Source organism: Poecilia formosa, unplaced genomic scaffold (genome assembly GCF_000485575.1).
Source record: "Poecilia formosa unplaced genomic scaffold, Poecilia_formosa-5.1.2 Scaffold118, whole genome shotgun sequence".
Lineage (NCBI taxonomy): Eukaryota > Metazoa > Chordata > Actinopteri > Cyprinodontiformes > Poeciliidae > Poecilia > Poecilia formosa.
The window spans coordinates 965730-992536 of NW_006800057.1; the positions used below are offsets into that span (position 1 = coordinate 965730).

At 39.5% G+C, this 26807-nt stretch overlaps 1 protein-coding gene across 1 annotated transcript in view; it reads right to left on the minus strand.

Moving 5' to 3' along the window:
* Window positions 1-1200: 1200 nt before the first annotated feature.
* kcnh2b (potassium voltage-gated channel, subfamily H (eag-related), member 2b) overlaps window positions 1201-26807 on the minus strand; it is a 226279-nt gene continuing 200672 nt past the window's right edge. The window contains exons 7-22 of the mRNA XM_007560658.2: window positions 23135-23314; window positions 22581-22684; window positions 22304-22442; window positions 18954-19108; window positions 17970-18064; window positions 16878-17018; window positions 14251-14450; window positions 8878-9130; window positions 7367-7560; window positions 7168-7270; window positions 6053-6207; window positions 5821-5965; window positions 5553-5742; window positions 4774-4879; window positions 4600-4668; window positions 1201-3522 (exon numbers count right to left, since the gene is read on the minus strand). Of these exons, the coding sequence (XP_007560720.1) occupies window positions 3148-3522; window positions 4600-4668; window positions 4774-4879; window positions 5553-5742; window positions 5821-5965; window positions 6053-6207; window positions 7168-7270; window positions 7367-7560; window positions 8878-9130; window positions 14251-14450; window positions 16878-17018; window positions 17970-18064; window positions 18954-19108; window positions 22304-22442; window positions 22581-22684; window positions 23135-23314 (2604 nt within the window). The 3' untranslated portion in view covers window positions 1201-3147. The remainder of the gene's footprint in view (window positions 3523-4599; window positions 4669-4773; window positions 4880-5552; window positions 5743-5820; window positions 5966-6052; window positions 6208-7167; window positions 7271-7366; window positions 7561-8877; window positions 9131-14250; window positions 14451-16877; window positions 17019-17969; window positions 18065-18953; window positions 19109-22303; window positions 22443-22580; window positions 22685-23134; window positions 23315-26807) is intronic.

The window sequence follows — 26807 nt, forward strand, 5'->3', positions numbered from 1 at the left end:
AGATGAGGTAATATTAGTAAGATGTTGTCTAATATTGCATTTTGAAGAAGGTATGTGTCTAACATTTAGTAAGCGTGAAGAGAATGCCCCACCATCAGGTAGCCTACCATGTCCAAAGAAACTTGTTAGCATCTAAACTTTTTGTACAGTCTGGTGTAAGGGGAAATGCAGTTTATGACATAGTGGTATGTGGCGTGAATTCAGGCAAAGTCTGAGTTTTTATCAAATCAATAAACACGTCAGGAGGGAGAAGATATGAGTCTGTTTCTAACTTTTGTAAATAACACTCTCTATGAGGCCCAACTAGGTGTGCTGCTTCAAAAGATAAATTAACTTAACTTGAGAAAAAAAAAATCACAGTTCAATACTCCCACTGTTTGTAATTCTCCTCAATGTGATACTTTGACGTAGTTGCAAAAGGTCAATAGTTGCCGAGACTGATTTTAAAGAAAAAAGGAAGTAGTCCTGATGTTGCTCTCCTGTGTCAACACAGAATTCTTGTCAGGCTAGCTGACAACACTTGCTTCATTAAAAAGAGCAATTCCCTTCACATTTAAAGTTTATGTTAGAGCGTTCTGGATACAAAGTCAGGAAAAGAAATCGCGAAAAAGTGACAGATCACATACAAGTGATTTCTTAGAACTATGAGAAAATAACTGGTTAAATATTAGCCATTAGCATGCACTAAATCCAGCATAAACTTTCTGGGGTTGCCATTAGTGCTGAACTACCCAGTTTTTAATGAGTTTCATCACCTCTATGAACAGAGATTCTTTAAAACCCACTTTGAGTTTTATGAAACAGCTGCTGTATTAGTGAAAACATTAAAGGGGAGTATTTTAAAGGTTTCTCTGGATTTCAAAAGACTTCAAAAGAGAAAACCTGAAACTGCAGTGTATGGACTTAGCAAGCAGGTAAAAATTAGAATCTGTAGAGTTACACAGTCAAAAATGAACAGTAATTATTTTTGATTATTTAGCCTGTCATCAGAGGAAAAACATGGGGGTTCATATTTCAAAGTCATATTTTCACCATGTTATTCATTTATAAATGTCACCATTTCAACCTAAGTATTTAATAAGCAAACTAAATCGGCAAGTGGATTTGCGTATTAGCTCTGAGCTATGTATTTAGCTACAAACTAAATATTTAGCTCACTAACAAAGAATTTAGTTTGAAGCTAAATATTTAGCTTGCTAGCTTAAAATTAAATAGTTTGGAGCTAAATATTTAGTTTTAAGGTGAATATTTGGCTTTGAGCTAAATATTTTTGCTTGTATGCAAAATGTTTCGCTAATTTGGCTTGCTAACTAGATATTTAGCTTAAAAGTTTATCTTACGACAGGCTAAATAACCAAAGTTACTGCTGTTCATTTCTGACTGTGTTACCTTAACAACCAGTTCCCCATCAGCAGGGAATGGAATATTCTACACAAATTATAGATTATTTAAAGCATACTTGTGATTTGTGAAAACTTTCACTTTGTATGTAAAGCACCCTATGTAAAAATAGGGTGCATGCCCAAGAATATTAGGCTCCAAAATAAAGTAAGTGGTATCTTATTATAGGGATGCAAAACGAGGGAAAAAGCAGCAGGCAGATCTTGACCACACCTCTCAACCCAGTCATGTAAAATGGTGCCAAAGCAGGCAAACCACTGTAACCGAGACATGTGTTCTGTAAAGCAACATTGTAAGGGGTTTGTATTTCACATAGCAAACCTTCCATTTGCCTTTTTCAACAAGGCATCATTCATCTGTCTTTGTCTGGGGGGAAAAAATACCCAACATGAGAATCCAGTGAGCCTCTACCATGTGTTGAAGCAAACACGCTAAACTCTGCATGAGACGAAAACAAACGCACACTGAAAGCCTGCGACCGGACCCGAGCCCACACACAGCAGTACAGCACACGCAATCGTCTTCTTCTAGCCAGTGTTTGCATATTGTACTGTACATTGAATAATGGCGCATTCGGCTGGTCGTTGTAAACTGGCAAACTCGTATACTTACTTATGTACAAGGTAGAAATATTCAGGGCTTGCGTGCTTGAGGTGAAAACAAAAAAGTAAAGAGCAATAAAATCTGAGGTAGCAAATTCAACAATGATAAACTAGAATTCCTCTATGCATGAGCTTTTAACCGGGTGTCAGAAATCGCTGCTGACTTCGTCACTTTTCGTATGGTGATGATCAGGTGACCCTGTTAAGGCCACAGCTCATACAGAAGCTCATGGCGTTGCTTGATGAAGTCTTTAGGGAGCTCTTTTGGTATACTGCTCTTATGGAAACCGCGTAAGTTTGCCAGTTTACCTGTTACTGACACAACCCAAGAATGCCACACGTGTTCAGCTCTCTAGCAAGTGGGTACAACGTTTACGATAGGGCAGCTGATATGTTCTTCAAGAGAATTCATGGCTTGTAACCCTCCAGTTCCCACCCCCTGAGGTGTGGACCAGCCAATCCAGTGTGCTCACAATCAGAGTATAAATTAGAACATTAACTCCACCTCTTGGGGGGCAGAGGGCGGGACATCAAGGGGACGGAACCAATGACAGAATGGGACAGCAGGATTCCTGTTAGGCCAGCTAACACTACAATTCAACAACCAGTCAGTGAGTTTATCGGAAGCGCCTCGGACATATATAGAAATAATAATCATCGTATCAAGGTTTTCAGTGCAAGACGTAAAATGGCTACTTTTTTGTTTGTCATTATTTCGTCCAATGTTGTCTTGTTCTCTGCAGTCATCCAACACTGGACACAGCAGTAAAGGGATTCTTCTATAACTTAGTTGTCTTTTCAGAATGACTGAGAAAAAGCGTTATCCTTAGCGATTGACTGAGAGTTTCCATACCGGACTGATCGGGTTAGAGACAGAGGTCGCCTCTGTTCAGCTTGTGGTTTTGGTTAAAGGTTTTACCGCTCTGAAGCTTAGAAAGCTCAGGATGTTTCTTGAGAGGAGACTCAAAGACAAAGACTGTGGCAGAGGGAGAGGTTCAATACTTCCCTTGATCCCTATCATGGCTTTACTCTGTCCAAAAAGGTGAGTAGTGAGCGCCTGAAAGGGTTTAGGTGGTCGATCCAGCTGGTGCCTCCGTATGGAACAATGGATACTTCTCTTCTCCCCTTTTCCTCCTCCATTCTCTTAGCTTCCCCCCGGGTCAGAGACATGTCTCTGTGGTGTCCGTGAATCCAGAGGTGTCTGTGGTTCTTGAAGTGAAAGCCTTCTTTGGGTCTCAGCGTCCAAAGGCGACGCCTCTGTCCCTGCAGCCGGGTTCGGTTCCACTGACGGAAAATCCAATCCTCCTGCTATACTTGTCTCCGCATCTGCAGCAGTCCCTGCAGCCATGGCTCCAGCCATGCTGCCAAGCTGGAGCTCCAGCTCCACATGCTGCCCCAGGCTGCCCAGGGCAGAGGGCTCAGGCTGATCCTGGTTGGCGGGGATCAGAGACGAGTCCTGGGGCTGCACAGAGTCAAGAGGCTTGGCTGAAAAGTCTTCAAAGTTCTGCGAGTCCAAGATCTGAAAGGAAAAAACTCTGAATGTTATTACAATACTGCAAAGTGTAAGGCCTTGGAATCAGTTAGGATAGAGTTACATGCACTGATGTCAAACAAGACAGTCGTTCAAGTTCACCAGGAAGTAACTATGGTCTAATTTGTGACATTGTGTCTTATATACCATAAACTTTTGACTTGCAGCTGTAGTACGCTCCTTGACCAGCTCCTAGCTCTAGTTCAGAAACTTTCTTAAAAATCCAAGTATTAAGAATGAGGAAATCAGCATCAAAGCAAAGGGTCTAATAGAAGGGTTTAGACTTACTAACTTGTTATTGAGCAAAGATACAACAGTGAATTTGGCAACGAAATGTCTTTGAGTAGCCAAGCAATGACCAGTAACCTGCACCAGTAACATTTTTATATATCTATATGTATTTATAGTGACACTTATGGTTTGTCAGTATTTTTTCTGTGTACTCCAGCAGCCAAGCAACATCATTTCATTGCCAAATTTACAGTTGTGTCTTTGTGCAAGGACAATAAACTAAGCTCAAGTCTAAGTCCAAGTCTGAACCAGTCTTGCAGAATCTTTGCTTGAATGCTCGGCTCCTTGTTTATTAAACTTTTCTTTAACCTTGGCTTTTTGTTTCAGAACAGGAAATGGAAGTTGGACAAGGAGTTTAGCCAACATGTACCGGTGCTTCCACCCTAACCTTTCAATCAAAACTTCACATAAAATCATCTCAACCCAGACTTCAGATTATCTGATATTTGATGCTCTCTCTACTTGTAACTGATGTAGAGAGAGGCTCTGTTCACACAAAAGCTCAATTCTGATTTTTTTTCTTCTTTTGTTGGAATCTTTTCATGGTTGTTCATACTACAACATAAATGCGCTGCAATCAGACCTGTGTGTGAACGGTTTAGGACCGCTGTATTGGTCAGAGCTGTACATGCTCTGTTGAACATCACCAAAGTTCTGAAATAGTCATTCAGAGAACAAACTTTTCACTCATGTTCACCGACTTTACGGGACAGTCATCAAAACAGCATTCCCAATAATCTGTGATTATTTTAAAAGTAATAAAAAAAGCCTCACCTGTGATAGAGAAGCCATTGTGTCAGGAGCTGCTCTGTCTCCTGGTCCAGAACCAGGGTAAGGTGAGGGCTGCAGAGCACAAACATCTGGTATGATTTCTCTCTTTACGAAACTGAAAGAACTGAAACTCCTTTGTGGACCAGCCACATGTTGACATGGTGACAGTGTGGTTACCTGAGGAGGTGATGAAACGGCACTGTATGCAGGAGGAACAAGGGCCATCTGCCTCTGCAGGAGCTGCATGATCACACCGATGTCTGCTGACATGCGGCTCTCCAACCTGTCCACAGAGAGGGACACATTTCCACCAAATTGTCAGTTCTATAACATAATTGGACTTCCATGGGTGAGAAAATTACTGGCAATATAGTGATGAAGTGATGGGGGTGCTTAATGTAATGTCAAAAATTAACTTCAAATATTTGGGGTTTATTTTTCAGAGTCATATTGTAAACATATTATTTACCCATTTATAAATGTCACACTTTCAAACAAAATATGTTTGAAAGTTTTAGGCCAAAAAGTTAAATATTTGGCCTGAAACTCTATATTTAGCTCCAATCTATAAAGATAGCTGTGTAACTTCACAAATGGAATCCAATAGAAATAACGACAACTGGAAGCAGGTCAACTAACACTCTGTGAGGCTGAAACTAGAAAGCTCACCGAGCTCACAGCAGCTCAGAGGAGGAGCTTTGTCCTTGAAGGCGGAGCTAGGTCTACCCAGGCGTTGTGCACAGCTCAGTGGTTGCCATGGAGATTAAAGGATTTCTCAAACATGCATGAAAGAATCGGTGCAACACTCGAGGTTCTTTTTTTTTATGAGGGAATAACATTATAACATCATGGAAAGCTAAAAAAAAGTCAATTTTACACAATACTGCCCCTTTAAGGATGAACTTGGTAATTTGTGGTCTTGTAAAGGTTTCTGGACGAAGCCAAAGCAAACTGACCTGTTGAGCTGTTTCTGCAGCAGGTCCAGACGCGCGTCCAGCTGGCTGCGCTGCTGGCGGCTCAGGCTGTGCAGCGGCGTGTTGAGAGGCGGCGGGGAGGCCAGGCTGCAGCTGGGCACCTCCTGGTACTGACCGCCTCCTCGACTCTCTCCCCAGAAACTGAAGATGTTGGACACACCTGAGAAAGCACCTGATTGCCGGCGGCAACGGAGTTAGCGGACGTTGTCAGAAGGATAACAGGTGGTGTGTGTGTGAGTGTGTGGTTTACCTGAAAGGGCGTTGCAGGTGTTTCCAGTCTTAGGGTCCCCCTCTGGCTCTGTGGTCTCACTGAAGCTCCGGGGCGGGGCCTGAGCCTTCGGGGGCTCCAGCAGCGCGGGCGGGGGGGCAAGGCCGGTCAGAACAGGCTCCTCCCCCTTTCGGAGCAGAACCACAACAGCTCACAGTCTGCCCATAGCACAAGCTTTATCCAAAACCACCACGAAAGCAGCGTGGAGTGATACCTCGTCACCGCTGGAGTGAGAAGACACGGAGCTGCGATGCCCCCCCCACTGCCTCTTGGCTGCCTCCTCCTTCTCCCTCTGGCTGCTGGCCGCCTCCCTCTGTCTTCGCCGTGAAGATTTGTGGGATTTTTTATATTCCCCGGCGTCGGCGTCGTCTGTACAGAGGAGTTCAAACAGTCGCTTAAGTCCGAACCCTATGTCGTTTCTCCACATGAATTCTGTTAAGTCATTCATTTTATTTGTGCTGTTTGGGTTGTCCATCATTCAAGCTGCTTTGTGTTCAGCTGTCAAACGACAGCTGAGTTTCTGTTTATTTACATATTAATCAGTCAAATTCAGTAAATTTGAATACGTGTCCTGATGAGTCTCGTTTGTCAGGTTAAAAGAAACATTTGGAAATAACCTATAAGCAGGTATTATACAAACTTTGCATTTATGTTTTAAACATGTTTTATTAATGATCAGATGTAATATTTTCATTTTAAATGTCATAGTTTCATTAACTATAAGCAAACAAAATAGTAACCACCAGAAATGAAGGCAAGTCCAGTCCTAAATTCAAACTTTTAAAAAGAAGAATGAGCAAAAGAAAATTTACAATATGGATATAGAAAGCTAACAGAAATCTGTCTAAAAATACCTGATCTTTGGTGGCCGAGTATAAATGCATGCCACACTATTCAGATTTCAATCTTTTTTTAATATTTCAATTTCTGTTTTACATTTTAGCAAAGCTCATGACCTTTGGGCGGCTCATCACATGAAATCCCAATAAAATCTATAGCAGTTTGCAAGGAAAAGAAAATGTAGTGCGAGTAGTTTTGCAAATAACTGTCAGAAGTGAATGTTGTAATTTTACTCCTAAAAAATAGGCAGTTATGAGTTTGATTTTCATAATTTTATTTGATTTTGACTTCTTTAAAACTGCATGTTTCCTCACTACCTTAAAAACGGAGAGAAGTGCAGAGGGAACTTCACGCTGCATGTTTTTTTTTTTTTTACATTTTACATCAAAAAGAGAATCAGAAATAAAAGTTTATATAAAGTCTCAGATTTTCTGTGTTTGGACGTTTGATCCCCAGCAGAGAAAAGCAGGGAGGTTGAGAGCAAAGCACCTTTTTCCGTGCGTCTTCGAAACGACAGCTTCCGTCTCCGCAGTTTGTTGAACCCCCCGCCGGCGGAGTCGTCGCTGCTGGGAGAACCCGGGATCATGTTGGTCTGGAACCGGCACCAAACACCAAACATCAGCTCTGAGCCCAACACAGAACCACACAGGCGGCGCTCACGTTTAACAAACACTCCAGCTAAACTCACGTCTCTGAGATTGAAGGTAATTTCCAGGTTGTTCCAAAAATGCTCGGCGAACTCCGGATACATGTCCAGCACCTCCAGAACGTCTTCCCTCAGGATCTTATGGAGGTCGCAGTACGTCAGCGCTCTCACATCAGCGTTGGATTTCCCCGGGCGGGGGTACAGGTTGATGGGCTCGCCAAAGATGTCGTTCTTCCCTGCAGAGAGATAGAAAAAAAAAAACACTTTTTTGATGGAGAAAATGTTCTTTGTAATGAGTTACTGCATCTCCGCTCAGGATAAACTCAGATGATATCTCCTTCCTAAAATAATGTGCTGAGTTTTTTTTTTTTGTTTTTTTTTCTGCCCGAAGTGATTTTTTTGTTTTGTTTTTGTTTTTTGCTTAGAACATGTTTTGGAAAGAAAGAGGTGATGATTCCCCACCACCAAAAAAAATAAATAAATAAATAAATCACCTCTGGGGAAAAAAAAAAAAAGACTTTGGCCATTATTTTAGGAAGGTTAGTCAAGTGTTTGCCAGTAGATGGCACTGCAGGCCTAAGGTTTATACAACAGGATGTGTGTGTGTGCCCTCTGTGTGTGTGTGTGTGTGTGTGTGTGTAGAGTAAACACCTGGAAGGAGATAAACATGTTTGAGTTCAGAAAAAGGCAGATTATGTCCCAGATTTACAGCACAGTTTATGTAGAAAGAGGATTTATTCTTCAGTTACAACAAGGATACAATTTCTTTGTAGAATGAATCATAAAAATGAACCTTAAACGTATTTTTTTTTATTTTTACGTTTTACATTTTTTTTTTCAACCAGCTGATGTTCTCATCTAAAGAAATGGAGGGAACTTAACTAAAGCTAACGCAATAACAAAAACTTAAATTGAGAATTTTTTTTTATACCTGAAATAAATAAAACCACAACTAACTGGAACTTTATTGTGTAAAACTAACTAAAGCCCCACCAAAGCAACAAAACCACAGTTACTCTTATTCTCTTCAGCTTTTCTATCCTCCTAAATTTGAATAAAGAAATTTATTTAATGCAACTTGGAATAAGGCTGGAACATGACAAAATGTGGAGAATACTTTCCAGATGTGCTGTACATATTCTGACAAATATTAATGTGTTTTAAAACAGTCTGCTGATTCTGTCATATTTTATCTGACTCTGCTTTTCATTGTAACACTTTTTGTTCAGAATCATAAATAAACTTTGCAAAAGTATTGGTGATCTACATGTGTGCATGTAACCAAAATGACAAAACAGACAAAAAAACATATATATATATATATATATATATATATATAACAGGAATATGTGATGCTATATAATCAGTAATAAAGTGTTACCTTTATGCATTTGTACATTTTCACTTTTAACTATAATGTTTTAAATTTATAACAGTATAACAGTTGTTAACACCATGCAATACTGACCCCACCTATATAATAAACAAATCAACATAGTACAAGTGTAACTTAAGACAGACTAAAATTATTAAGAAATGAATTGGTGTCTTACCCAAGATGGCTACCACCACGTCTCCTCTCAGTATCTCTATGGATCCCCTGGATATGAAGTAGAGGGCAGTGAGGACGTCCCCGGCGTGGACCAGAGTGTCGCCGGGTGGGGCGTGGGTGGTCTTAAACTTCATGGCCAGCGCCCGGAGGCAGCCCTTGGTGGAGCCTTTAAAGGCCTTGCAGTTCTGCAGCAGCGTTCGGTTCAGGTGGAGGCAGATGTCTGCCTGAAGACACTCTGGGAACCCTTTGAGGACCTGGAGAGGAGGCCGGGGGGAGTTAATGATGGAACTGACAGAAAATATTTACTCAGTTGTGCCAGAAGCTAACAGGAATGACTCAAGTGTTAGGTCTATGTAAAGTATAAACCGGTTATAAAAAATATATTTAACCTTTTTTTTCTAACTAGCTTTGTTTCTGTTGATCACATAGTTGAGCAATTTGACATTTCATAAAGAAATTCTCTTAATGGAAACACGGCAATTTTGAAAAAAAAAAAAAAATTTCCGCTGAAATGCTTTGCTGCTAAGATGAGGTGTTTTTTTTTCTTTTTTCTTTTTTTTTTTGTTGCCAAATCAAAATTGGTTTATTTGGCAAAACCGCAATGGAAATTTTATTTATTTATTTATTTACATCATATGAGTCACACGATCAACAACCAGATGTTGCCACTGGCGCAAACCACAAAGACGACAACAGGAAGAGGCAGGAGGATGATGGTGCCACATGTTTTATAATAACTTATGTGAACAAACTTATGCACAGGTGATTTTGATTGAGTTTCTTATTTAATGAAAACATTGCAATTGTTGAATTGTGTGTTTACAACAATAGCTGAGTAATGACATTGTGGTAAATGGAAACGCAGCTGTATCGTGTTTGAGGCGCTGCTTAAATATGCATCAACTGGTGAGTCTCCATTTGACCAGCGATGTGGTTCAAATCTGAAGCTTAGAAAGTTATGACATTATTAATCTGAGCTTTCCAAAATGGCTGAAAGGCAAAAAGAAGGTAATAAAAATAATCTCTTATTTTTATGGCATTTAGTAAACAAAACTAAAAGTGAGAATAGACTAAATATCACAACTAGAACAAAGAAGGATATGACATTTATTGATGTAATTGGATACAGGTCAGATTTTAATAACTAAGCAGAAAATACGCTTTAAAAAAACGGTCTATGAGCTGATTTTTGTAGCTTTGTTGCAAAATGAAGTCAACCGGTATTGCAGAGGGTGAGTCAGCGGGCCTGGAGAGTGATTAATATAAAGAATTGGTGCAACTTTAATGAGCTCACTGCCAGGCTTTTAAAGCAGCAGGCGCCGGGCTTCCATTCCGACTCTCACACTGACTTCACAGAGCCGGAAAGCTTTGCTGCTATAACCCCCATTCTGAGTATCTCCCTCTCCATTTTCCCCGTTCCTATGTGTTTCAACGTGCGTTCTTGTTTCCAGCTTCTCCTGGCTCCCACTTCATCGCTCAGAGTTCCTGAGCCAACGTTGCTACGAACAGATAGAGACTGGGAACCTAAGAGATACTGATAAGGTATCTGCAGATAAATATCCCAAGTGCTGTCCGTTTGTAAGTACTCATTAATTACACACTGGGAAGGTTTGATTAATAGCAGAGATGCGGCAAAGGACACATCAATTTATCTGCATGAAATAAAATAATAAGAGCAGCCTTAGAAATCAGCAGCTGGATGCTCCATTAACCTGGAGTCAGGAGAACACCATTAAGAACTCGCCTCGAAAATCTGACTTTACATAGTTTATTTGGTGATTCTGCAGGGCAGTGGTGGGAACCAGACCGCTAGCTAAAAAGGTAGTTGCACTAACCGTTAAGCATTAATTATAAACGTTAGCTCTGCTAACGTTTCAGAGCTACACCAAATCGGTATTTAGCAGAAGCAAATGTTAAAGTGCTAACTTCAATTCAAATTTCATCTGCCCTTGAAAGACTACAACCCTCAAACATTAAATTCATTTTGACATTCCAATTCATATGTTCTATAATATTCTCAGATTGTATTAAGTTCATATCTTATTCTCTACTGTTTGTTTTATTTTGTCCCTGTATGTCTCTTGTGTATTGGAAGGAGAGGAAACAGGACGGCTAACTTCAAGAATTTTTCAGTCAGTAACCAAAACTTCAACGCAAATGACAAACTTTATTCAACTGAAAGTTTACAAAACAGCCAAGTAAGCTAGCGTTTTAGAATTTTCAGAAAAAAATAATTGAGGGGGAGCCAAGTGTACTAAAGGTTTTCAAAGTTAGAAAAGTGCTAAATGAAAAATGAGCTCTCCTATTTGCGCATTAGCACAAGGGTGCCCTGCACGGCTAGTGAAGAGCAAATGGTACACAAATGGTTTACCAAAACCTTTCCGAAAAAAAATTATAAACTTTTTGTAACTGAAGGAAGATGTAGTGTTCAATTTTCACAATTATCAAAAAACATTCAGCAACAAACTGGATTATAAGATGAACCTGCTACGGCTCATTATTTTTCAAGGTGGCTTGCAAAAGTCTTCAAACCCCTGAAACATTTTTCACATTTTGTCGCTTCACAACTACAAACCTCAGTGTAATTTGCAGATATCTCATGTGACAGACCAACACAAAGTGGTGCTGAAGTTAAAAGAAAAGGAAAATTGATGATTATCAACGGCTATATAGGGAAAAATAAGTGCTTACACAACACACCTCGTGTATCAAGTCCAGCTCATATGGGATTAAATCAATTCCATAACCGTGAGGGTAATTCACAGCAGAGGAATAACAGAATGCCTGGTGAAACATGGGTCCCATTCGCAGTTCATCCATCAGCGAAGCCTCCTGAGTTACAGTGGAGTAAAGACTGCTGAAGTCATAAATAAACTAATGGAACTCTGAGTGTAGCAGGGCTTTATTGAGGGGCCATGGCTGCGTACAAAGGAACAAGTCAATGTGATGATTCTCTAATTGTCTTCCACTGAAGGGCTGAATGAGAGAGGCACAGCGCACCGCCTCAGCGCTTCTCCAGGCAAACTGCGGGTCACGGCGCCGCACAAAGAAGAATCCTTCCTCTGTGTCTGCAGAGGGCCGGTGCAATCTGACAAGCTCCAGCTCCCCTAAGGTAGATTTAAGAAAGAGCTCACTTCCTCTCTGCCTTCCCCATCACAGCGGCATTATTTTTCCACGACTGCGAGAGGTCAGAGCCGGAGACGAGGCGTAAACATCATGTTGACCAAAAGCCTAGCCACGTCTCTGACTGCGTTTTCATTACAAAAGTGCCCAAATCTTTCTCTGTTTTCTGCTAATGTTGAAAAAACACTATTTCACAATTGTACTGTTTCCATTAAATAAAAAAATGAAATTAAAATCACACATGAATAAGCATGTTCTGGTGATAAGTCATTAAAAATCATGGCAGCAACAGATGCAAAAAGTTTTATGAGATATTGATCATCTACCAGAGGAGCCGTCGGCGTCGTATTCAGGAGTTGGAGCGACAAGCGCTGCCTACCTGGGAGCTGCTACGTGGGTGACATTTTGGGGAAATTGTAAATGGTGATTTTACAGAAGAGCGATGGATTCAACACGTTGAAATGACACAAAGCTTTTTATGAGCTGTGATGCTGTGAAATCAAAAACAAACCATCATCCTACTACCACTTCCTGTTGACTTTTTCATCCTTTTTGCCAGTAGTAACATCGGGTTGTCGATCATGTGAGTCGGGTGATGCAAAAAAAAGATCTTCTTTTGCAGGCCTTATGTACAGAACAGTACATGGCTGTACCGAACAGGATAACATCCGATTATATGTGGGAAAAGCTTGGAAATTACACAAAGTGTTCAGAAAACCTCGGCATTCCGTCCTCTGATATTCCACACTCTGCCTGAGAACCTGTGCAGGTTTAAGTTGCACCATCCAGGACACTGCGGCACCGCATCCAGCAAGAGGTCAACTGCACACAAAATTTATGTAAAAACACTCCATGGTGTGTTTGAGTCCATTAACAGGTGTGAGTCACTGTGCCGGTGGGTGTCTGAGTTGCAGCTTTAGCAAAGCACAAGTGGTTCTACATGCATTTCGTTATTCTGGACGACTGATTTTCTTTTCATTTGATTGCTATGCTTGCAATGTTGACCACTCTTTAAATGAAATCCTCTTTTATGATATTTAATCTCAATGTGAAATATTAGACAAATAATAATTTCCTAAGGTGAAATAAACTGGCACATTTATTCAACTTTGCAAAATTTCATGTTAAGAAATAACAGATTTTAACAAAATCTCAGGATTACAACTATTGTTGCCCCTAAATTTCTTAATAACAAATGTAACTTAAACATTTATTTCATTTATTTAGAATTTTCTTGTTAAAATTGATCAGAAATTATGCTAAAGATGAATATGAAGACAAATATCTGATTATTTTAAGACACTCCATAATATTTTTCATCATATCTTCATCTGGGGTAAAGATAAATAGCCAATGTACAGTAATGGGAACCACAAACTAAAGAGTTAGCCATGCTAACCCTAAAGCACTAATCCTAAACATTAGTTCTGCTAACACTAAAGAACTAGAGAACTACACTAACAAGGTATTTTAGTGGAAGCTAATGCTAAAGCACTGACTTCAATTCAAATTATAGCTGTCCTTGAAAACTACAACCCTCAGGCACCAATTTCATTTTGACATAATACCCGACATGCTTTAAAATGCCCCTAGATATTTGTGTTTCATTTTGTTCCTGCATGGTCCTTGTTTGAAATAAAGTTACCGAGAAAAACAAAACAGAGAACATGAGGAGAGGAAACAGAACTTCTGTGTGAACAGTCGTCAACCAACTAAAAGAAGAAAAAAAAAAAGGTGCGTGGACGTAAACGTCTAACTACTTGCAGAATTTTGAACAGTTGATAACCAAAACTTCAACGGAACTGAAAGTTCACACAACAGCCAAGTGAATTAGCGCTTCAGAATTTATCCAGAAAAATTCACTTAGCAGAAGCTAAGTGCACTAAACTTTCTCAAAGTTAGCAAAAGTGGTAAATAAAAAATTTGCGAGAGCTCTGAGTTAGCAAAAGTACGAAACAAAAAAATGTGCAAATGTTCAGTTAGCGAAAACGTTAGATGAAAAATTAGCAAGAGCTTAAAGTTAGCAAAACGGCTAAACCAAAAATTAGCTCTGCTATTAGCATGTTATTAGCATGTGCCCACCTTGGCCAGCTTACACCTCACATATAGTGAGAATCTACTGAAATGACGTTCATGCATACAAGTGGATCTTAGATCAGTGGATTCCCAGAAAAACCCTGAATCAGAAAAAAAGTCAAGATGGTGTGAGCCACGCCCTGACGATAGAGATACAAGGAGCCTGGGAACTCACGGCGTTCATGTCGATGCCGTTGGTGTAGGACCAGGCGTGCTGAAAGTACTCCTCCAGCCTCTGCCGGAGAGGGTTGGGGATCTGGTGGAAGCGGATGAACTCCCTGACTCTCAGCATCTGGGTGTGGTAGCGGGCCGTCCCTGAGTAGAGCCGCTGGATGATGGCTGACACGTTCCCGAAGATGCTGGCGTACATCAGGGCTGGAGAACACAGACATGAGCAGACACTGTAGGAATGTAGTGTAGGTTGTTAAAAGGAGGAAAAACGACCGTGAGCAAAGTCAGGGCCGTCCCGAATGGGAGAAAAACATCGAGAAGTTTGATGTGAAAGACTTTGTCTGCAGAGGACAGGCTGTTATTTGAGTTCTCCTTGATGAACCTCAGTGTCTTGCTGTCATGTTGGATCCTGCTGACCTCCAAACCTCTGTCAGCTCCTATCACTGTCTACGTAACACACCACAAAGCCTCCATGTAACAGTCTAAACACACGTTTGGCAGGGGAACCAAAAACACACTCCATCTGAAAAGGTTTTTACCTGCAAATTCAAATTGCACTCAAGTATTAAAGCTGCAAAGGATTGGGTTTTACTTATGGTCAGGTTGTCTAAATAAGGAAGGCAGCCACAAAATAAAACTTACACACAAATCACTACAACAAGGTTTCAGCTGGGTTTAAGAATAATTCAAATTTACACAAGTTATTTTTATTTTTAGAGTGTGCACGTTATTTCTTTGGGATAAAATGTTGTTCCACTGGATATCAGTGTTCAGGACTGGAATAGTAATGGAGGTGAAACAACAAGTTGATCATTGGTACTTTGCTTTATGATCAGTGAAATGACAGGCAAGCTAATTAACACTGGGAGATCTGTAGTGATAGCATCAGGACAGGATATTACAGCGTCTTCACTTCATTTACAAGTTTTAATAATATCTTTAATGAATGATAAGGGTAGAAAATGAAAAAGGTAATCAATTTATTTTGCAATGATGAATAAATGAGGTGAAAGACTAAACTAATTACAAGATTTCCCTCTGAATAAGTTTAAAACATGACAAAACATCCAGCATCAGAGTACCAAGAAACACGCAGCTCTTTGATTTCAGACTTATTTAAATGGATTCATTACATTATGAGTAAATCCATTTGTGATTGTTTTTTTGTTCCAAGATAATAATTTATGTTCACAAATTAAACTTATTTCATTCGTTCATAAGTTTGACCCCGATGACAAAGTGAATCATCACAATTAATATCTGATCGACTTCTAAAAAAAGTAGAGATACACCAAGAAAGAAATTGGCGAATGCAGTTGAATTTTCACCTGAAAGTTGGAAACTCAAAAATTTGATCCTTTTCTGTCCAGTGAACACACCACACTAACAGCTACTGGCTCTCGCTACCAATGACGCTAACAGTTAGCTACTTTTTTTGGTAATCTGTTTAGAAGACAAACTTTCATTATCTCTAAGGACTCCACATCATTTTAAAAATAATTGTTAGCCTCCATGTAACACCTTACAGGCAACATACTCATCAGAAAATTACAAAAATAGAGTCAAAGGCTTTCAGCAGATAACAGGAAAGCTATAAAATGCAGCATGTTTTATCCTTTGAGGTTTCGACCTCTTTCTGTCAGGGAACATGCTGGATTTGGAAATGTTGGGAGCCTTTTAAAAATAACATGAGTTCAGCTAATTTTTCTAGGGAACACACACCAAGTCTGATGATTTGGCAATGAATACTAAAGGATTCAGAGGTGGAAGACACTAAAGAAAATGTGAACTGTGTCATCATTTTGTCTGTTTTAATGTAGAAAGGCTTTTTTTTTTTCTTACATTAACTGCACGGTGACAGGACGTATTTTCCCAATATAAATACATTTAAAAAAATGCTACGAATTTTTTCTTTCTTTTTCTTTTTTACACAAAATATATTTAACGTTTTTAGAAATGTAAATAAGAAAGTATGTACACACTGACAGCACGAGGGATCGGCTTTAATTATGTAATGCATGGCAACTGCAGGACGTTTAAACAGTAAATTGGTTCAAAGCAATCATTAACACTATTGCAGTTTTTCAATTTGGACTTTGGTTACAATGTGTTATGGTTTAAAAGTCCTCCCATTAATCCATGTCTAACCAACACTATATAAATCATTAATAACTGTTAAAGGTGAGAAATTGGAAAAAAAAAATCTGGCGTTTTTTTTTGCCAAATAGTGAACCAAGTCCAACCTGTATGTTTTATCCTGTTATATTGAACATTTCAGACTACCGTAGACGAATAATAAGAAATTGCAAATGTTGTTTTTAGCACAGTCACCTTCTCACCCTTTACTCATGAATAATAAGCAGTTATTAATTATTTATAAAGTGTTTATAGATGAATGGATAACATATCTATGAACTATTTACCATCTGTAAGGGGAGCCTTATTGTAAAGCGGCACCAAAAAAATACTGGATCTTGTGTGTCTAAACTTTCTGTAAGGAAAGACGTTTCATACCAGTTAAATCAGCTGTTCTTCATCCAACCATCCACCCATCCATCCACCCATCCACCCATCCATCCATCCAACTATCCACCCATCCATCCATCCATCCATCCATCCATCCATACTTACATCCGATGAGCATAACACAGATGGAGAAGATCTTCTCAGAGTTGGTGTTGGGTGACACATTTCCAAAACCCACACTGGTCAGACTGCTGAATGTGAAGTAAAGAGCTGTGACATACTTGTCTTTGATAGAGGGTCCTGAACCTGATGGAGGAGGGGAAAGGGTTGGGGGAAAACAGGGTAACAAGAACAGATTACACATAAGATAGCATGCCCTTTTATGCAACAGACTGAAATCCGCCATGCAGCGCTGAAAAGAGCGGTGAGTTGGAAGCGGGGTACAAGAGAAACAAGGATCTGTTGTTGCTTTGAGGTCATCAGCTCAGTCTCTCAGGCAGCTGTACAGTTTCCCTGGTTCAATTTAATGCTAATCTGAAGTTTTACTGCTTTATTTGATGTTTTATTTTATCACCAGTAACAGAACATCAAATTACCATTTGTGAAATTATTTTTCCCGTTAAACTGTTATCTGTTTTAATCTTTTTCAAAATCTCTTTCTCTTTCTCACTGTTTATTCTATGTCACATGCTGTTTGCATTTTAATTATGTAAAGCACTTTGAAATGCCTTGCTGCTGAAATGTGCTATACAAATAAAATTTGATTGATTTGATTGATAAACATTGGCTACTAACCATTGTTAATCAGTTCTCCAACTTTGGTAATTTGGTGATATGAATTTGTATTTTATTGATTAATTATTCTTTCAAACGACCAAATTAGACCGTGGAAATGAACATTTTTGAGAAGCTTAGCACAGAGGTGTCCACAATGTGGCCCTGGGACCATTTTCGGACCACAACATGATTTTTTTGTGGTCTCAGACTGCAATGCATGAATGATGCAAAATTGGCATGCCGACACGGCAGCAAAATGAACACCAACAAGTTTGCTGCTTTATTTTCACCAATATCTGTTTATATTTAATTAAAAACTTTTAACTCTATTTTAGACAACAGTTAATTTTTCAAAGTCTGAAATTTGGTTCCAAACAACCCACGTTTCAGCTTCAGCCAAACTGTGTTTCCTAGAATAACTGACTTATTACAACACTGGTTCCTACCAGGCAGGTATGTTATTCTGGTGACTGTTAGTACCTGGGACGGATTCATTGAAGTGTTTTCCCAACTGGTCCCCCAGGGTGTGGAGCCACCCTATAGAACCGTTCCGCTCCACACTACCAATTGCATACCTGGAAAAAAAAAACAAAAAAAACACTATATGAATGTTCTATTTTTCATTGATCACTTTATTAATCAAATTTAATTCTTAATAAAAAAGAAAAGAAAATAAAGCCATGTATGACAAAGATGTATTTTGTAACTAAATAAATCAATATTAAAGGGGCACTATTATGCATTTTCCAGGCACATAGAGCCATTTCATAGCACAATCAAGTAACTATGTGAACTTCAGTTGTTTTTGGGCCTTTATCTTTTAAGAAACTCCTGCTCTTTCTGAAACTCTGCCTACAGGAAGTCATCTCAGCATCGTTCCTCTATTAACCCTTTAACAATATTTTTACCAGCAGTGCTCTGAAAAGTAGCTTGTATAATGAGTTCAACTGATGTTCCACCAGTTGTTTGCTAACTGCTGCTGGCTAGTCTGAAGGGACTGAGTGGGGTAATCGCCAGGGAGGATTTCTCTGGGAGGTAGGAATTTGGAAGCTTGGATATTGCGGCTCAGAGAAGGAGCTACGTCCATTCAGACGTTTTGCATGGTTGAATGGTTGCCATGGAGATTAAAGAATTTCTCAAATATGCATGAAATCCTGAGCAGGATTACCATTGCAACAACACATTATCAATAGAGTAAAACTAACTTGTCTCACAACAGTCTAAACCCAGCTCACGTTCCCTATTAGTAGGTGAACAATCCAAAGCTTGGTGAGACAAGACAACCTCCAGGTATGTTTTAGACGAGGGAATAACATTAGAACATGGTGTAAAGCTAAAAAAAAAAAAAAAAAGAGTCAATTTTATATAATCCTGACCTTTTAAAGGTTTAACTCAAACATAAATAAAGTATTCCAACATTATTCCTGCTTTTTCTCTGGACTATCAGAAAATCTCTCTGAGTACCAGATGCAGGCCAGCCAGTGAGCGATGAGGGCGAAGGTGCACATGAGGAGGAAGAGGACAGCCGCTCCGTACTCTGAGTAGCGGTCCAACTTCCTGGCTACGCGGACCAATCGCAGCAGACGAGCAGTTTTCAGCAGGCCAATCAGGGTGGTGGTCTGAGGTCGAACACAAGAACAATCACACAGGAGTGAAGTAACAAAACAGAGACGATATATCTGCTACTGTCATCCTGTCACTAACACACGCACATACTCACACACGCGCACGCACACAAACACACACACACACACACACACACACACACATGCACACACACGCACAGCGTCGGTGTGGCTGTGGCCTTGTACCACAGTGATTCAGTGCAGAGGAGGTGCTAAATCTTGATTGCCATTCGTTACTGCGGGGTGTCAACTCCCTCGCCTCTCTGCTTGTACTCAGCAAGCCCTCATGGTGTCCATACAACAGATAAATAACAAGCTGATTACTGCGCTGGCAGAGCGCCCTCTTCTGCTCTCTCTGTGTGTGTGTGTGAGCGTGTGTGTCTGTGCCTTCAAAGTAAATACGTGCTTTGTGGTCAGGAAAAGCTCTGCTGGACAGCATTAGTGAAATGGATGTTAAGCTAAGTGTTCCCCAGGCACCATTTGTTTTCCATTTCCCAAATGTAACTTCTGTGTAACTTAATTGTTTCAATTCTTTTCCACATAAACTGCATGATTGGTAACATTCCCCACCTGATTCAATAAATTCACTTTTTTTATGTCTCCCAAAGATCTCTTTGTCTCTTCAGTGGCTCAGAGATTCACTCAACAGAAACTACTGTCTCTTTAATTGGTACCACTTTAAAATAAGGCCCCCCTTAATGATCCCTAATAAATAGTTTATAGATATGTTATGCATTCATTTATAAACACTTTATAAATCATTAATAGCTGTTTATTATGCATTAATTAAAAGTGAGAAAGAGATTATCTGCTTAAAATTATGTTTACAATTGCTTATTGTGCTAACAAGTTGTTATGCTAAAATGTTTAGCATAACAACTCTAGATAAAATATATAAGTGAAATAGACTTGGTTCATTATTTAGCAAGAAACCAGAGTATTTTTTTCCTTCTTGTCCTTAATTAATTAAATAATAAACACTTATTTATGATTTATAAAGTGTTTAGAGATGAATTAATAGCATATGTATGAACTATTTATTAGACATCTGTAAGAGGAGCCTTACTGTAAAGTGGTACTCTTTAATTATATCTTATCAGAAGGGGTGGTAACACTTATGCTAATCTGCTAATAGTGGAGCTAATTTTTCTTTTTGCTAACTTTCAAAACATTTATCACACTTAGCTTCCCCTAAATTAAATTTCTTAAATAAATTCTAAATTGCTAATTTACTTGACTGTTTTGTAAACATTTTGTTTGACATCATATTTTATATTTTTGCTCTGTCTCTTGTTTTTCCCCACTAACTTAATTTCAAACAGCATACAGGAACAATCTAAAACATGGACAGCAGTGAACAAGATGCAAACATCAATACATCTAAAACTATTAAAAACACTGGTGAATTATTTTGTCAAAATTAAACTGGTGCTCAAACGTTGTAGCCTTTCAAGGGTAGATATAATCAGAGTTGAAATTAGTGAGTTAGCATTAGCTATAGTGTGTTATTGCAGTGCTTTAGCGTTAGCTGAGCTAATGTTTGTAATTAGTGTTTTAAGGTTAGCACTTAGCACAACTAACTTTTTAGTTTTCAGTGCCAAATGTTTATTTGTATAAACAACAAATCTTAAAATAAAGCCTATGAGACAAAATTAAATATTAAATGGGGCAAAATTATTACACTGCACATAAAAGCTGAGAACTCCATGTTGTAGCATATTGCTTTGGTAATGGTGGATAAGTTGAGTGCATGGATGTCCTCTGGGTAAGAACCACAGTTTTCATTTAAAGTAGGCTCAACCTTAGTAATGCAGAATTTTCACCCCAACACAGTTTAAATGGGTGAGTTCTGAAAAGGTTCAACCAGTGTAAAGGACTAAAACACACACACATGCATACACACAAAAACAAAACGTAGAGCAAAGTGTCACCTGAAGGAGAAGGAGGTATGAAGAGGAGCGTCTGGATTCAGATCTGGACTGTATCACTGTATCACTGCATGAGCAGAATCTGCTTTCATTGAGATGCAAAGTTTCCTTAGGTTACCTTCAGGTGTGTGTTGATGTTACCAGGTTGTTTCTGAATGAGTGTTAACAGAGCCTAAGCAGAACTTTGTTTTTATGATTTAGGAGAGTCACAACTTAAATGGAAAAGTAAAAAGACAAGATGGCTCGCTCTTGTTAAACCCAGATGAGGCTGATTTAAAGAAGTTCACTCAGTGCGATTATTGGCTGATTTTAACCAAAATCCTTCACCATGAGAGAAAATCTGTGGTCATTGAGTGTGACAGCTGTGCCCAACATCCCAAGATGGCCTGTGATAAATATCCAGCAGATTTTTTCTAGGTGAATCATGCAGTGGGTCTCACTGCTGCCACAGACTGATGCTTAGCCTCTCCGTCCCTGACATGAGTGTCCCCGTCTCCCTCCTCTGCTCCTTCTCACCCTCTTCTCAGCAGTTGACTCGTGTAACAGCAACATTCACAACTTGCTGTTCAGTTATTGTTGGACTGATATTTTTGTGGAATCTGCCTGAAGTAACCGTGCTGAAGCAAACTGCAACAATGAACCAGGAAAGTACTCTGGTTGGTTTGTTTGGCCCAAACCAGGAATATAATTTTTTTTGTTTGTTTTGTTTTTATTCTAATTATTTAAAAGTTAAAGCTAATTATTAAAAGTAGTTCAAAGTATCTATCTGTGCACACAAACAAACTCCTGGCGCCATGTCTGATTCTTAACAGGAAGTCATTGTTCTTTTGAAGCAATCTGATTGGCTGAAATAGGTTTTAGCTTAGACCTGCCTGCCCCCTATTGGTCAGACCCTGTGAGTCTGGATATTGTGTACCATATTGTTTTTAAACGATGTGGAGGATATATTTGTTTTTATAAAGACGTGTGTACAAGGCTTTAGTTTCCATAACTGGGTTTTTCACAATTGGAAATGTTTCCAAACAGCCTTTCATTTACCAGCTGACCAACAGTGCACAGCAGCAGCTCATTAACAGAAGTTTAAGTCGTAGGAACACCATGACTGAGGTTTTGAAATTGGAACTTTCTAAACCTCTTGGTGTATCTTGACACTGTTAACCTGCTTGTGCCTTCGATTGTGGTTTTATGCAGCTGTGAGCCTAAAATTGTTCCGATTCATTGTGTACAAGACTCGGCATCTCTAATCCCTACGTGTGTTTACCTCCTCTCCGTTGCGGTAGATAAGCAGGTCAAAGGGAATAGCAGCAACCATGTCAATGAGGAACCAGCCTTTGAAGTAGTGAACGGCGATACGAACCGGGTGGCTCACCACTTCATCATTAGAGTTCACATATGTTGTCCTAAAAGAAAAATCAAGCCCAGTACTTGGTGTCAGTAATATTTAGTGTACCTGACACAAACTCTAAAACAACAAATCTCTGTTTTTTAGCGACACTGGGTTCCTGTTAAACATTCATCACATCAGCAGAGATTCAGACCTGAAGTTGATGAGGATGTCAATGATGAACATGATGTCGACTATGAGGTCCACCACATTGAGAGGAGAGCAGGAGTAACCGCAGTTCTGCTTGGCTACCTCTTCCTGAGAGGAGAGAGGGACAGAGGAAACATGTGGAAACAGAGGAGGAGAATTAGGAGCTAAAGCACTAAAAATAGAAGGCATCTTTCAGATGGATTAACATTAAGGGCTTTAGGTGAATTTGCATATGTATGATGACAAAGCATACAGAAGTCGTGCAGTAATGGGACGCTCTGCACGATCCAAGACTTGGACATCTGCTGTCTTTCTTGGTCTTCATGTCACCTCAGACTTATATATAGCGCTTTTCAACCCTCAAGGCAGATGAAGAGTCTTGCCCAAAGACACAACAACAGAGGCCGACAGAGCAGGACTCTGCTGATTATGTGACGCCAGTTGGTTGCACTTGTTTATTTTTTATAAAACCTCAATAAAACACGTTCAAGTTTGTGGTTGTAACATGATAAAAAATGTGAATAAATAGTGTGAACTGAGCTCGGGGTGAGGCCCTACGTGGTCGTTGAGGAGGAAGGCGGCTGAGTAGGGGGTCAGGATGGCAGTGTAGATGACCAGCAGCAGGATGAGCCAATCCCACACCGCCTTGAAAGGACTGTAGTGCAACACGGTCCACTTGTGGATGCGAGGAGCTTGAAGCTTGTACTCCGGCAACACATCTGCACCGAGAGACAACACCTGGGTAGACAGAGAAGGAGAGAGGGGAGAAAAGGAGCAATCAGATGTGGAAGAATGTAGACAAAGAAGGAGAGGGAAAAAAAAGGAATGACCCAAAAAAATAAGACAGTAAAAAGAATATAATTAGGAAACTTCTGCTTACAGATATTTCTGCATAGAGCAGGCGCGCATACAAAGAGTTCATTAACTATACATGGATCCCTGCAGTGTGCATTTAGGGGAGACAACAACACTGCTTTGCAATTACAGCGATAGCGTCCGTGCCCACCGAAGATGACGAGAACCGTTCTGAAGGCACTGGCCCTCTTAAGGTTATCCTCCTGGGCAGCCAGCTTCTCACACACACACACGCACACCCCCGCACATGCACACACACGCACACACACTGAGCCACAGCACATGCACAAATACACACAAAAGCAAGAACACAGTAATTCTGTACAAATACAGCAGTGATGTTTTGACATGACTCCGACAAAACTGAGAGCAACATACAGAAACATCTTTTCTCCTCACGGTCCTCCCCCTGACACACACACGCACACACACTCCAGAAAAGAAATCTGAGGTTTCATGCCGCAGTGCTAAGTAGCTTTACTTGCAGCAACGTATACCACTGTCTGCATTGCACTTGCATGGATGAAAGAAGGAATAATCCCGTATGTGATGAACGAGGCGCTGTGAGTTGAACGTACAGCAGTCGCTTCAGGTGGAGGCATCAGGAAGCTTGAGACGGGCTGAATGCAGGAACGCATTATGATTAAGGAGACGTTTAATTTGCTGTTACACATTCTACGCACAGATCTGGGACAGTAAAAACAGTGATTATCACTGCAATGGCTGCTGGAGGCATGCAGGCTCTGACAGCCAGTGAGTCAATATTCTGTTCTGGAAGCTAATCTATAACGTAAGGAACAAACAGCCACAGTTTGAGAAGCATGTGGTTCCACATTTTGACGCTACAAACTCAGATTTTATGAAGCATTTTTCTGAACCTGGTAGATAAGACGTCTGGGTTTCCCTTCTGAGTCTGTTAAGGTTCTGACCCAATCATAGAAGACAGTGGATATATTGGTACATGATAAAAACAAACACACTCGCTTCATTATAAGGAAAAAGAAAAAAATGTGGATTTGAATTCATATCTCATTTACTACAGTTTCCTGTACTATCTAGGCATAGAGTCATTTTAAAGCAAAATCAAGTAACAATGTTACTTGTAGTTGTTATAAAAATGCAAAAATAACTTTAAAAAAATGTGACTTTGTAATTTAACGCCTTGAAATTGGGCCTCTGTTTCTTTAAGAAGCTCCTGCTCTTTCTGAAAGAGCAGGAGTGATGACTTCCTTCAGGAAGTCATCACAACATGGCTCCTCTATCAATCCTCTGATGTTTTTACCAGCGTTTTACTGACAAACGGCTCCTATGATGAGCTCAGCAGGTACAGTTCCACCAGGTTTGCTGATTGCTGCAGTAAGAAAGTATATGTGCAATTTCCCACAAGCGTTGTAGAAGGCAGGCGGTGGATGTCCTCTGGTCAGAGGAGACCAAGAATATCAACTTTTTGGCCCATATGCAAAATGCAAAAGCATGAAACGTGTATGAAAAATGGTGGAGGCAGAATCACGCAGACACTGTCCATCTGATCTGACAGTTTCAGTCATTTTATAAAGAACAAGTTGTTAGATTTAGATTTATACTATTGGAAAAATAAAATGCCAAACCATTTATTTTTGAAGCAGTTTTAACGAAGCTTAACAGAGTGAGCATGTAGTTGGAAACTTGGACTGACATTTAATTTGGAAATTGTGAATATGATGGAACATACTTTATTTTGTTGGGGATTTTCATGTTAATGTTGTGAAAACTATTTTTCTTAGGCTAAATATTTTACTTTTATAGCATAATACTGACTTAAACACACAATTAAAGATAAGTATCTTGAAGTAAAAGCAAAATTTTTATGGCAAAGTAAATCTGCCAACTGCCAATCACAGTTGGCAGATTTTTTTCTTCATAAAAATTCTGTAATCCATGTATTGTTTTCCTTTCCTCAAATACAACTTCATGTTTGTCTACCACATAAACTCCATTAAAACCTACTGAGGTCTGTGGTTGCAAACTGTCAAAATGTGAAAAGTTCAAGCGTTGTGAACATTTTGCAAGTCATTTTGAAAAAGTACACTTCTTCCTGGAAGCCATTTTATATTTGACAAAATATGATTCAGGTGCAAAAATGTCCAGATGCATTTTAAATACGGTCAGACAAGACTGATAGCAGTAGTAGATGTGTGCTGCGTTTGACCTGGGAAATATTGTGCAGAATATGAACGCATCAAAGAAAGTATGAATCTTAACAGAACCAAAGCGTCAGATTTAGAGCGCTCTATAAAACATGAAAGCTCATGATCAGCCGTTCCCCCTTCAACGCTGTTTTTCTCCACATTTAGCTTTCATTCCACTTCACCGTACTTGTTGCTGCACCTGCTCCTCCCTGTCCTCACCCTGACCTAACAGGTTTGGTCTTTTCTTTTTTTTTGTCTGCCATGTTCTGGTCTGCTTCACATTTCCCATACATTTGGTAGCAGTTCAAACTACTTTCTCTTCTTCACTGTCCATTGCTTCTTTACCTGGAGGCCCTGTGTCTCACTTTATTGATGCAATGATGAGAAAAATCACATCTGGCTTCACAGGAGGTGACATTTCCAATTCCGTTTGTACTTTCTTTAAGATTTAGCTTAATATAAATGAAAAAAGAACCCAACTGCTGTTTGATTTATTAAAAATAAGAGAGAAATATTTCAGTGTTTGTCGTGTCTGAAATGAAGCCATCTGTTTCGTGTCTTAACCAGATCATTGGGAGTCGGCCTCCTTCAAATGCTTTATTTATCAGCATTTACATTATTCCTAAGCTAACTCTCAGCTGTGGAAGTTCAGAAATCTTTTGGTGTTTGTGAAAGAGATTAAATCTTTTGAAAGAAAAGAACAGAAATGAAGGATAAATAAAAAATACTTCATCAGATTTACATGAACAAATCAGTTAAAAAGCTCACAAGGTAAAACATACAGTAATATGACAAAATGAGGAGATTCTGATTTCAACAATATTTTTTTAAGGAGGCTGAGAATTTTTATGCATTTACTTGTTTTTATTTAACTGTCAATAACGGTTTCACCAGTCACACATTTTCATAATATCTGTAATCTGAGCAGAGGAGAGTTTTCACACTTGTTTCATTCTAAGATGTTATTAATAGAGGTGTGCTGATCGACCGGCCACTGATCATAATCGTGAAAAAGAGCCATTTCCGTGAAAAAGTGTATGATCGGTGATCGCCGATCACGGTCTCTTGTTGCCGATCACACAAACCGATCACCTGCATCTCATTTCCAGCCTGCCTGTGCAGCTGGTCTCCTCTTTCCTTCACACTGCGAAAACACGCAGCAACAAATCCTAAGATGTGTAACTATAATGCACTGAATGAATTGGGAA